The 12,995-nt window shown below is 48.9% G+C and overlaps 1 protein-coding gene and 1 pseudogene across 1 annotated transcript; both read left to right on the top strand.

Annotated features, from left to right (window-relative positions):
• Positions 1-1,511: 1,511 nt before the first annotated feature.
• LOC141475043 (acidic mammalian chitinase-like) lies at positions 1,512-5,621 on the top strand. Its single transcript, XM_074163164.1, has 11 exons — positions 1,512-1,536; positions 2,195-2,224; positions 2,702-2,903; positions 3,247-3,303; positions 3,402-3,567; positions 3,698-3,822; positions 4,060-4,183; positions 4,309-4,494; positions 4,651-4,770; positions 4,872-5,013; positions 5,371-5,621. The coding sequence occupies exons 1-11, from the start codon at positions 1,512-1,514 to the stop codon at positions 5,619-5,621; spliced, it is 1,428 nt and encodes a 475-aa protein (XP_074019265.1).
• A 2,954-nt stretch (positions 5,622-8,575) lies between these two features.
• LOC141475041 (acidic mammalian chitinase-like) lies at positions 8,576-12,964 on the top strand (annotated as a pseudogene).
• Positions 12,965-12,995: the final 31 nt, after the last annotated feature.

Below are 12,995 nucleotides of genomic sequence, written 5' to 3' on the forward strand. Positions count from 1 at the left end.
TTAGCGAGAGAAAAATATTCTGCCCTTACTTAAGACCTATAACCCCTCCCACAGGAAACACTGGCGAACAACTTCTCCTATGACATAAACAAGGCAGAAAAACTCCTATACAAAACCTCAGGATTTGACCAACTGACATTGGTTACCACCACACGCAGACCAATCAGTCTCTTTTCTCCGTCCCCAAATGCTTTCCTTTTCACACCCAAACATACCTCTACAGATAACAGACTGGCCAGGCTCCAGAGCTCGCTCAGGGTGGGATTTTCCACATCTAGTCCCATTGAGGTTGTACTGGGTTACTTTATCGACCGAGAAACACAGTGGAAAAATACTCCTTGAGGATGGTTGTCCCTTTCATTATCTGCCGTATCTCATCCAGTGTGTGCACAGAACATGAAGGGTCGGTCAAATGCATTTTAACCTGCAGGTCAACAAATTCAGTGCCAGCACCTGATATGGGCAACTTTGAGGCTCCTTTTCCAGGCACCCTTTCAACCAAGTCTGGGTGACCGACTGGAAATTCACCTTGACATCATCTTAGCGGGAATTAAGCAACTGGCCGTGTCCCTGTGGGCTGTTACTCCACCATTTACACCAGCCCTGGCAGTGCCTGGTGTGCAAAAGGAAAGAAACCACAGATCTCAGCCAACACAGAAATTGGTTGGAGCTTCCACCTGGACTGAAGGTGAAACAAAGATGGAGAGAGAATATTTTGAGATAAAAACATCATTTTCAGCACCTCAAACTGCCTTTCAAAAACTCCCATTCAGATATGCTTAGAAGAAAGACATTGCATCCTCAAAGATTCAAAATGAGACTTTTAAGCTAAAAGAGATCCATTGCTTTTAAAAATAAGAAAGATTTTCACAACAATGACCACTGACAAGCCCATGTAGAATAAAAGACAGTCAGGTAATTTCACTCAGTGGAGCTTCACCGAAAGCCAAGGCAAGGCAGGAATTCTTGGTAACCCAGAGGGCTCTCACTCTGGGAGAAAGGTGAGCAAAAAGAGGAGGGAAGCAGCGCGAGAGGAAATGACACCTGCATGATGCTCTGTCCCTGGGCTCTCTCTTGTAGAGCTTGGCCTCCAAGAAATAATACTTCTGCCTGAAGAAAATAAGCTTTGAGAGTTACCTTTGGTCTCCCATTGCCTGCCAGCTCTGGGTAGAGACAATGACAGCGCAAGGTGAACACTTCTCCCACCTCTCCCTGCGTAATCACCGCTGTTGACACAAAGCCCGTCGCTGTAAATAACATTTGTAAGATGGAAATCCAGCTAATCTTGTTCTTCCACTGTTCTTGCAGCACCACAACATGGCACAGCCTGATAATGGTGATGTCTCCAGCTGGAGCGTTAAGGCCCATTGTACTGGTATCACTTTTCCGTGATACTGATCTTTACCAACTTTCACAATGTTTGTCCATCTTTGTTGATGCAAGACTGGCAGGAAGTGAGAGGAGCGTATAAAAGTGGGAGACGGTCTGCACCAGAGCAGTTCTGGTCCAAGATGGCCAAGCTCACCCTGCTTACCGGTAAGTCCTGCTTCAAAACTTACTTCTCTTCCTTTTTCACTATTATTTACAGATCTTTCACTGTTATACTGGGGGCCGTACAGGAGATTGTGGGGGACTAAAAATGCAGCACAGTCTCTACCGACAAAGAAAAATAGGCAGCAACTCCTTTTGGGATGATTGGATGTTGCACTACTTTTGGAGTTGATTTCTTTTTCTTTGGATATGCAAATTCCTGATTGAATTGCTTTATGGAATTGAAAAATCATCTTGGACCAAGAGAAAGACACTCAGAGGTGGAAATGTGGCCATTCTGATGGAAAGGCTACTACTGTCTCCAGAGCACAGTATATCACAAAAGGCTTCTGCTATTTCAGCCACGCTTACTAGCATCAAGATCACCCATTGCCTAACGCTGGCTGAGAGAAGTGGCACAACATCGAGCCATTATGACCATGAGCTCCTCTGTGTGTCCTCTTCTCTCAGAATGAATTGTGACCTGGGAGACAGATTAAGTTGGATTCAGACAGGTCCTCAGGAAAAGGAGCAAAAAATAGGCCCATTAAGAGAAGTAATTTTACTGTCTGGGTTACAGGATATATGCCACAGATTTTCTGCTACTTTAGGCATTACCTTCTTTCTCAGTTCTAAGACTAATCCCACATTTTTTTCTTTCAAGGTCTGGTCCTGCTGCTGAACGCCCAGATAGGTATGTGCTTTCTACCCCAACAACAACCCTGTCAAGCCCTTTTCAGAGTCAGCATCCACAGGCAGCTCCAACAGGCAGCACAGCAAACACGCAAAGAGCCTTCCACCTTCCAGGCACCTCACCAGAGATCCCTCTGCCTCTCTTCTTCCTTACGTGGCAGCAAAGGAGAAAGATTCCCCTTGGGGAAGAGACCCAGCACTCGGAACCACTCTCATTCATCAGTTTGAGGGTGCGGGAGCCTCCTAGACACACTCCTCTACTGAAACACAGCAGGAAGGACAGAAATCCATTATGATCCTTGGAGAGCCACTGCCCACAATGATAACCAACCCTACTTCACCGTCTCCAAACTCCTTGCCCTGCAGGGAAACGCTGCCCAATCCCTTCTCAGCAGATCTAGTAGCATACTCTGCCCCACGTTAGAAACACCTTTGAAACGCAGTCCAAATCTACCCCACTCCCTCTCTTTCTCTGCAGGCACTGCCTACGTGCTGTCATGTTACTTCACCAACTGGGCCCAGTATAGGCCTGGCCTGGGAAAATTCATGCCAGACGACATCGACCCCTGCCTGTGCGACCATCTGATCTACGCCTTTGCTGGGATGAACAACAACGAGATCACCACTTACGAATGGAACGACGAGACCCTTTACAAATCCTTCAACGGCTTGAAGAACCAGTACGTACCGAGAGCAAAGGGCATCACTGGTTCTCCCTCTCAGGTCCTCCCAGCATCTCTTCTCTGTGCAACGGCAGCACCATCCACAGCTGAGGGATCCTGAGGAGAAGAGGCAGAGAGTGATGGGGAGGGCAGGGCAGGGGAGGACAAGCTGCCAGCACCATCCTTGGAGGATGGTGACTGTGAGTCAGGGTGCTGTGGATTTCACATACAGAGATCACAAGCCTACACCAGACACTTTCAAGAAACACAAGAGCCCTGTGACTTATGCTGGTCTGTTGTGAAATAGGGATGACTCAACCACTCCTTGTTTTGAAACATATTCCCGTCCCTCTCCTTGCAGGAATGGAAAACTGAAGACCCTCCTGGCGATTGGAGGATGGAATTTCGGGACAGCCAAGTAAGTTCATACTTCCCATCACGGCATCCTAGAAAGGGAGGGACAGGAGGGAAGAGGCACTGGCCAAACCCCAACTCTGTCATACTCTGCTTCCATAGGTTCACCACAATGGTTTCCACACCTGCAAACCGCCAGACCTTCATCAATTCCGTCATCAAATTCCTGCGCCAGTATCAATTTGATGGGCTGGACCTTGACTGGGAATACCCTGGCTCCAGGGGCAGCCCAGCCCAGGACAAGGCTCTCTTTACTGTCCTCGTTAAGGTAGGTTGAAACAAAAGGCTTTCATCAAGCCCTCTGCCCTGCACAGCTCTGGCCAGAGCCCTGGACAGATGAAAAATCTCAGGCCAGGCCAGAGAGTCCACGGTGAGACCCGTTTCTTGGCATCCCTCAGGAAATGGTGGCAGCCTTTGAGCAGGAAGCCAAACAGGTCAACAAGCCCCGTCTCCTGGTCACCGCTGCTGTTGCTGGAGGTCTTTCCACCATTCAGGCTGGCTACGAGATTCCTGAGCTTGGAAAGTGAGTAGCACTGTCTCTCAGTTCCCAGAATACCAGCTCAATTCCCGCTCTGCCTTGACCTTGGCCTCCCTCCACTGGAGGAGAGAACTGGCTCCAGCACTTCAAGGCCAACTCAAGAAAGGTCTTGAAGAGCCCAGGTTTGCAGAAAGAGGTGACATGGCCAGGGATGTGGAGGGGAACCATTGGGTCTGGGTGACTGAGCAGCCAGGAGACAGACACAAGCAATGTTCTCCACAGGTACTTGGACTACATCCACGTGATGACTTATGACTTCCACGGCGCCTGGGATGGAGTCACTGGCGAGAACAGCCCTCTGTACAAAGGCCCAGCTGACACTGGGGAGCTCATCTACTTCAATGTCGTACGTATATTTTCCGAGATGGTGTCACAGATGATTATCACGACATTCGTGATGAGAAGTTTAAGGAGGCATCCTCCTGGCTACACATCCTGGCACCGACTTGACCTGTGGTGGTTCTTTTGTAGGATTATGCTATGAACTATTGGAAGAACAATGGCGCCCCAGCGGAGAAGCTCCTTGTTGGATTTGCAACCTACGGACATAACTACATCCTCCAAAACCCATCTAACACCGCTGTTGGTGCACCAGCAACTGGACCTGGGCCAGCTGGACCTTACACAAGGCAGGCTGGATTCTTGGCTTACTACGAGGTATGTGTGCTCCTACACACGCTGGCCACCAAGAACACAAACACCCTTCAAACTACCCAGCAAGGCATTTTTAACCCATACACCCATGGAACGTGCCAACTGCCCTCTTCCGTAGGACACTTGATAACTTCTCCCTCACTCCCCGTTTCTTCCTAGATCTGCACCTTCCTGGCCTCTGGAGCCACTCAGGCTTGGGATGCCCCCCAGGACGTGCCCTACGCTTACAAAGGCAGCGAATGGGTTGGCTATGACAACATCAAGAGCTTCAACATCAAGGTATGGGGGGGCACGTGTGGCTGTGCCAGTAATAAGGCAGGAGGCCTTCTGCAGCAGCAGTTCCCTGGACTAATTGGGATCTCTCCCCTGGCACTGAACAGGTTGACTGGCTGAAGAAGAACAATTTTGGAGGTGCTATGGTTTGGGCCATTGATATGGATGATTTCACTGGCACTTTCTGCAAGGAAGGCAAATACCCCCTGATCACCACCCTGAAGAACGGTCTTGGTCTGCAAAACAGCGGTGAGTAGCTTGAGCAGGGTGTGCTTCTTGAAGGTGACTCCCTAGTTCCCTGCTGATTCAGGGCTTCAGACACCCACAAACCTGTATCTCTGGAGCCTTGGCACACAAAGACTTTCTGTGGAAGCCACCTCTAGAGATTGGCCTGGAAAGATCCTTTCCCTCTACATCCCCCAGCATAAGAGAGGGAGATTGTAACTTGGACCTGGGTCCAGACGTTGCAAAGGCCTGGTGTGAGCCAGGCCAGACTTGGGGGAACACCCCTTAATAGCTGACCCCAGCACTAAAGGGCCTGTGGAGGGAGGGGAGGGCTGAGAGACTGTCAACACAAAAATAAGCCCTCTCCTGATTTTATTTCAGACTGTGTGCCTCCAGCTCATCCCAATCCTCCCATCACTGAAGCTCCTAACCAAGGAGGTGGCAGTGGGAGCGGGGGCTCTGGTGGTGGCTCTGGTGGGAGCGGTTTCTGTGCTGGCAAGGCCAACGGCATCTATGCAGATCCAACCAACAAGAGCAACTTCTACAACTGCATTAATGGTGAAACCTTCATGCAGACCTGCCAGAGTGGTCTCGTCTTTGATGCCAGCTGCTCCTGCTGCAACTGGCCATGAAGATACCAGTCCCATTGCTGCAAACAACCCCTCTGACCTAATCGCACAACATAAGAATGATTAAATAAAGTGTTCTGCAAAAGCAACATTCCTCACTGTTTCAACTTTTCTTGCTCTTCATATTTTGATGCTCCCTGATACTCACCCTTGTGCCCAGGGAAGGGCCTGAATGCACAAGCTGGACTCAATTCCAGTATGGCATTTTCCAGGGATTTTTTGTTGCCCTACCTTGACTGGCAGGCACAGGGAAAAAGACAGGGGGCAGACAACAGGACAGATCAGGCTGTGCCACGGGAGAGATCACAGAGAAGGGTCCTGACAGCCCAACCTATAGAGTGCTTCTCCAGAGACCTCGTCTTACTAAACTACAGTCTGAATCAGCAGCTCCTTGGGGCAGGATCCAGAAAGGTGCAATCCATGGGGAAGTTATCAAACCTCTTTACTTTAATCAGCCATAAACTGGCATTTCCAGGGCTTTCCTGATGTACCAGCGGGGCAGACAGTGAGAGGGAAAAAGGCAGAAGGAGGAGACAGAGTAGATCTGGCTGTGCCACGAGAGAGCACACAAGAGAAGGGTCACTGTGGCACAACCAGGACACACAGAGCCCTCGTGCAAGGCCTGTCCATTTGTCCAGGAAAAAGCACTCTCCTCCTGAGCAGACTCCTGATGTGTCCCCAAAAGTCCTCTCCATGGTTTGTTGCAGCCTAAGGGCGGAATCACAGAACTGTTCCTTCTCCTCTCCCAACAAAGGTTCCTTTAAAAATCACCTGCTTAGAGAAGAGAAATGGGTGGGAGTGACCTCTGCTGCTGCTGCTCAGGCACTTCTGCCCTTCCCCTGATGTAAAGGGTGTCTTAAACAGTCGGCAAGAGGCTTCTGCTTTTAAATGACAGGGAAGCAGCTACTCTCTGCAAAAGAAATCACAGAGCAAGAAAGGCTTTGTGACAGCAGCAACAGCAGCTCAGTGTTTCTCACTGGATCCCCAGGTAAGAAAAGCCAGTTTCAAGGAAGCAAAGCCACAGCTTTGCAACAATTTGTAGGGAGACTTTGTCCCCACTTTCATTGGTCATGAATCATTTTTTCAGAAAAAAACTCTGAGCCTGGCAGCAGAAACAGAATCAAAACAGAGCTTGACAGCAGGGAAATCCTTGCGCTAAAAGTATGGCCTCGTGACTTATGAGCTCTGGCAACACAGGATCTATATATAAACATATTCACAGACATATGTGGGGTAAATCCCATAGGAAAATTCCCAAGGAATCTCCAAGAACACCACTCCACACTAAGGAAAACATACCGGCTACAGATTGTCTCCGTGGGGGCAGGACGTGGTCTGCCTGCAGTGAGGAACATCAGATCAGCAGCCCAAAACACACATAGCTCTCCCCAGGTTGTTTTACTTTTGGCAAAATAATGCAGCTTCTCACACCCAAACCCAGAAGGCATTTCTGTGAGCTCAACAGCACCCTTGCATTGCAAAGGGATAGAAAGCAGCCTCCCTTCACTGGAAACCCAAACCCAGACCTTTCATACACTTCTACCCAGCCAAGGGCCCATCTACCCAATACATGTCTCTGCATCGCTAACAGGAACCTTGCCTGTCGTGACGCTGCCACCAGCACAAATGCCCGTAGCGGCCGCCAGCTCCAATCTCCCGGTACCAGGAGAGCGATACCCGGACCTCTGCATCCAGATAAGGGTGAGCACAGGGCTCTCCAAAACACACGCCACCATTGCATTGACCTTCACCTTTCTCCCCAGTTGAACCTTCCACACAGACCTGCCTAATCATTGCAGCAAGGGCAGGGAGAACAAATAACCTCTCGAATGCAGTGACTCATGTGCACCGAGGTTGGCAAGGCCAGAGTGGCTACAGCCTTTGGGGAAAAGAGCAGTTTTCAGAGAGTTTGCTGAGAGTCAGTTGTCAGACACATCTTGCATGGGATGGGTGCAAGGCGCTGCAAGCACCATGCCTGACTCTGACAAACCTCTATCATAATTCACCATATTTCATCCACTCCATACACAGAATCTAGAAGTCTAATGAACTTCAGCAGCAGATCGGTGAATTCAGTGCCAGCACCTCATATGGGCAACTTTGAGGCTCTTTACAGGGCTCACATTCAACCAAGTCTGGGTGACGGACTGGAAATTCACCTTCATATCATCTTAACAGGTTTTAATCAACATCTCAGTGCAGAGCAACTGCCCATGTCCCTGCGGTGCCTTATTGCACCATTTTCACTAGCCCTGGCAGTACCTGGTGTGCAGACAGAATGTTCTGAGTTAAAAAGAGTGTTTTCAGCATCTCAAACTGCCTTTTAAAAAATTTCATTCATATATGCTTAGAAGAAACATATTGCATCCTGAAAACAAAATGAGACAAGCTTATATAGAATAAAAGAGATTCAGGTAATTCCTTCATAAGGCACTTCACTGAAAGCCAAGGCAAGACAGGAATCCTTGGCAACACAGAGGGCTCACACTCTGGGAGAAAGCTGAGCAAAAAGAGGATGGAAGAAGCGCGAGAGGAAATGACAACTTCATGATGCTCTGTCCCTGGGATCTCTCTTGTAACCGTAACCACCTTTGGTCTCCCAGTGCCTGCCACCTCCGGGCAGACAATGACAGCGCAAGGTGAACACTTCAGCCACCTCTCACTGCGTAACCACCACTGTTGACACAAAGCCCGTTGCTGTAAATATATTTTTAAGATGAAAAGCCATCTAATCTTGTTCTTCCGCTGTTCTTGCAGCACCACGACAGGGCACAGCCTGATAATGGTGATGTCTCCAGCTGGAGTGTTAAGCCCATTGTACTGGTACATTTTTGTGTGATACTGTTCTATACCATCATTGTAATGTTTGTCCAACTTTGTTGATGCAAGACTGGCAGGAAGTGAGAGGAGCGTATAAAAGTGGGAGACGGTCTGCACCAGAGCAGTTCTGGTCCAAGATGGCCAAGCTCACCCTGCTTACCGGTAAGTCCTGCTTCAAAACTTACTTCTCTGCCTTCACAACAAGTATTTGGGCTCTTTCACTCTTTAAGGTTCTATTGGGTTCAGTCCGGTTCTTTCTCGGTACAAACACTTAGACCTTTGTTCTTTGACTTTTCTCTTTATAGGTCTGGTCCTGCTGCTGAACGCCCAGATAGGTATGTGCTTTCTACCCCAAAAACAACCCTGTCAAGCCCTTTTCAGAGTCAGCATCCACAGGCAGCTCCAACAGGCAGCACAGCAAACACGCAAAGAGCCTTCCACCTTCCAGGCACCTCACCAGAGATCCCTCTGCCTCTCTTCTTCCTTACGTGGCAGCAAAGGAGAAAGATTCCCCTTGGGGAAGAGACCCAGCACTCAGAACCACCCTCATTCATCAGTTTGAGGGTGCAGGAGCCTCCTAGACACACTCATCTACTCAAACACAATGTTCCCCCTGCAGGGAAACACTGCCCAAACATTGCCTATTATATCTGCCTCATGCAGGAACTAACTCCTAAGTGCAGCCCAGGGCACTGTTCCCTTTGCTGACTTGAACAATGGTTATAGGAAGTCACACAGCCTCACGCAGCAAGGTACCTGGTCCTTCTGCATTGCAGAGACATGTCCTCTCTGCTCTTTTCTCTCCCAACCACATCTCCTCTCTTTCTCTGCAGGCACTGCCTATGTGCTGTCATGTTACTTCAGCAACTGGGCCCAGTATAGGCCTGGCCTGGGAAAATTCATGCCAGACGACATCGACCCCTGCCTGTGCACTCACCTGCTATATGCCTTTGCTGGGATGAACAACAACGAGATCACCACTTACGAATGGAACGACGAGACCCTTTACAAATCCTTCAATGGCTTGAAGAACCGGTACGTACCGAGAGCAAAGGGCATCACTGGTTCTCCCTCTCAGGTCCTGTCTGTTATTCAGTGTCTGTTCTCTGCATAATGGCAGCATCTTCCATGGTTGAGGGAGTCCAAGGAAAGGAGGCAGAAAGTGATGGGGAGGGCAGACCAAGGGAGGGCAGGCAGCCAGCACTGGTCCTTTGAGGATTGTGACAGTGACTCAGTGCACTGCAGAGATGCTCTTCAGGTTTCATAGAGTCATAGAATGGTTTAAGTTGGAAGGTACTTTAAAGATCATCAGTTCCAACCTCCCCTACCATGGGCAGTGACACCTCCAACTAGACCAGGTTGCTCAAAGCCCTGTCCAACATGGTCTTGAACACTTCCAGGGATGACATCAAGAGATCACAGCAGACAAAGGCTGCTACACCAGACACTTTCAAGAAAAGCAGGAGTCCTGCGCTTTGTGTTGGTCTGTTGTGTAATGTTAGAAATGGGGAAGATACCATTCCTTGTAGTGAAACATGTTCCTGTCCCTCCCTTTACAGGAACAGCAATCTGAAGACTTTGCTCTCTATAGGAGGATGGAATTTCGGGTCAGACAAGTAAGTTCAAACCATCTCCTTCCCATCATGGCAGCCGGGAAAGGGAAGGAGAATAGGAAAGAAGCACCAGCCAAATCCCAACTCTCTCCTGCTCTGCTTCCATAGGTTCTCCACAATGGTTTCCACACCCGCAAACCGCCAGACCTTCATCAAGTCTGTCATCAAATTCCTGCGCCAGCATCAATTTGATGGGCTGGACCTTGACTGGGAATACCCTGGCTCCAGGGGCAGCCCAGCCCAGGACAAGGCTCTCTTTACCGTCCTTGTTAAGGTAGGTTGAAACAAAAGGGTTTGGTCAAGACCTCTGCTCTGCACAGCTCTGGCTGCCAAGTCTCAGGCCAGAGAGTCCACGGTTTCTTGGCATCCCTCAGGAAATGGTGGCAGCCTTTGAGCAGGAAGCCAAACAGGTCAACAAGCCCCGTCTCCTGGTCACCGCTGCTGTTGCTGCAGGAATTTCCAACATTGAGGCTGGCTACGAGATTTCCGAGCTTGGAAAGTGAGTAGCAAACCCCCAGATATTGTTTCCGTGACTTAAGTGATCTTCCTATATGTGATTAAGGGAAACTCTGCTGTTATCTGTCAGAAACCAACCTCGTTGCATGTGGGGTCACTACTCTTTTGTGTAAGGCAAGAACCCTACAAGAGTGGTGATAGTTTGGTGGGAAAGGGGACACTTGGAGAAGGGAAGTGTAACAACAGGCTGGCTCCAGCCATTCAATGCCATCAGGGAACACCTCTTGGATCCCAGAATACCAGGGCAGTTCTTGCTCTGCCTTAACCTCTGCCTCCCTTTAGCGGAGGAGAGAACTGGCTCCAACACTTCCAAGGCCAGCTCAAAAATGGTCTTGAAGAACCCAGATTTGCAGAAAGTGAGGACATGGCCAGGGATGTGGGGTAAACGGCCAGCACTACAGGAACCTTCGCGTCTAGATGACTGAGCAGGCCAGGAGATAGATGTGTGCAATGTTCTCTACAGGTACCTGGACTACATCCATGTGATGACTTACGACTTCCATGGCTCCTGGGACACAAACACTGGGGAGAACAGCCCTCTGTACAAAGGTCCAGCTGACTCTGGGCACTACATCTACTTCAACGTTGTACGTATGTTTTGTGAGACTGTGTAACAAATCTCAAGTCTGTGATCACACCAGTGATAAGACGTTTAGAAATTCATCATTCTGCCTACAAATCCTGGCAAAGACTTGAACAGGAATTTCTTTTATAGGATTATGCTATGAACTATTGGAAGAGCCATGGTGCCCCAGCTGAGAAACTAGTTGTTGGATTCCCAACATACGGAAATACCTTCACACTGCGAAACCCATCGAACAATGGTCTCGGTGCACCAGCATCAGGACCTGGTCCAGCTGGACCTTACACACAGGAGGCCGGGACACTGGCTTACTATGAGGTATGTGTATCCTAATCACATTAATTTTCAAATCATTTTAAGGAAGGCAACCATGGACCTTTCTGAAAGGGTACCTCAGACACAAACTGTCCACAGAATTGCAGAAGAAAAGCTAAGTAAAATCGTAAAGAGAATCTGCATTTGAAAACCAATGTTTTATGCATAAACTGACTATCACTATGCAGTTTAGCAGCAAGAGTGGGATACAGAGGAATAGGCCTTTCAGAAAGATGGTTCCTCCAGTACCATAAGATAATTTACTAATATTATTTATAGTGTCCATAATGCATGGAGTAGGAAGAGGATGTTATACTTCATTTCTTCCCAGTAGTATCTAAGGTGCCCAAGTAAGCCTTGGAACTTCTTAAGTTCATTTCACAAAACCTAAGTAAAAGTTACTTATTATCAGCGACCAGATAAATGAAACAAAACTAGAAAATAAAGTCAAGGTAATGGCAGAGCTTGGACTTTTCCATTTTTGTATGATGCTCAATAAAATTCCACCTCTTGATCCTTCTCCTTAGATCTGCAGTCTCTTGAGTTCTGGAGCCACTCAGGCTTGGGATGCCCCCCAGGACGTGCCCTACGCTTACAAAGGCAGCGAATGGGTTGGCTATGACAACATCAAGAGCTTCAACATCAAGGTATGGAGGGGCACGTGTGGCTGTGCCAGTAATAAGGCTGGAGGCCTTCTGCAGCAGCAGTTCCCCGGACTAATTGGGATCTCTCCCCTGGCACTGAACAGGTTGACTGGCTGAAGAAGAACAATTTTGGAGGTGCTATGGTTTGGGCCATTGATATGGATGATTTCACTGGCACTTTCTGCAAGGAAGGCAAATACCCCCTGATCACCACCCTGAAGAACGGTCTTGGTCTGCAAAACAGCGGTGAGTAGCTTGAGCAGGGTGTGCTTCTTAAAGGTGACTCCCTAATTCCCTGCTGATTCAGGGCTTCAGACACCCACAAACCTGTATCTCTGGAGCCTTGGCGCACAAAGACTTTCTGTGGAAGCCACCTCTAGAGATTGGCCTGGAAAGATCCTTTCCCTCTACATCCCCCAGCATAAAAGAGGACCTGGGTGTCCAGACGTTGCAAAGGCCTGGTGTGAGCCAGGCCAGACTTGGGGGGAACACCCCTTAATAGCTGACCCCAGCACTAAAGGGCCTATGGAGGGAGGGGAGGGCTGAGAGACTGTCAACACAAAAATAAGCCCTCTCCTGATTTTATTTCAGACTGTGTGTCTCCGACTCAGACCACTCCTCCCACCACTGAAATTCTCTGTACTAGTACTGGTCTAACAAGGGGCAAGTGAGAGTGGGGCCTCTGGTGGTAGCTCTGGTGGGAGCGGTTTCTGTGCTGGCAAGGCCAACGGCATCTATGCAGATCCAACCAACAAGAGCAACTTCTACAACTGCATTAATGGTGAAACCTTCACGCAGAGTTGCGATAATGGCCTCGTCTTTGATGCCAGCTGCTCCTGCTGCAACTGGCCATGAAGATACCAGTCCCATTGCTGCAAACAACCCC

The sequence above is a fragment of the Numenius arquata genome, chromosome 24 (genome assembly GCF_964106895.1).
Source record: "Numenius arquata chromosome 24, bNumArq3.hap1.1, whole genome shotgun sequence".
Lineage (NCBI taxonomy): Eukaryota > Metazoa > Chordata > Aves > Charadriiformes > Scolopacidae > Numenius > Numenius arquata.

What these genes read in the sequence shown, in the direction of transcription:
- LOC141475043 (XM_074163164.1), top strand. Translation starts at nt 1,512, where the DNA reads ATGGCCAAGCTCACCCTGCTTACCG. An exon ending in GAGATTCCTGAGCTTGGAAA is followed by an intron (nt 3,823 to 4,059) that starts GTGAGTAGCACT and finishes TGTTCTCCACAG; the next exon opens with GTACTTGGACTACATCCACG. An exon ending in TCTTGGTCTGCAAAACAGCG is followed by an intron (nt 5,014 to 5,370) that starts GTGAGTAGCTTG and finishes ATTTTATTTCAG; the next exon opens with ACTGTGTGCCTCCAGCTCAT.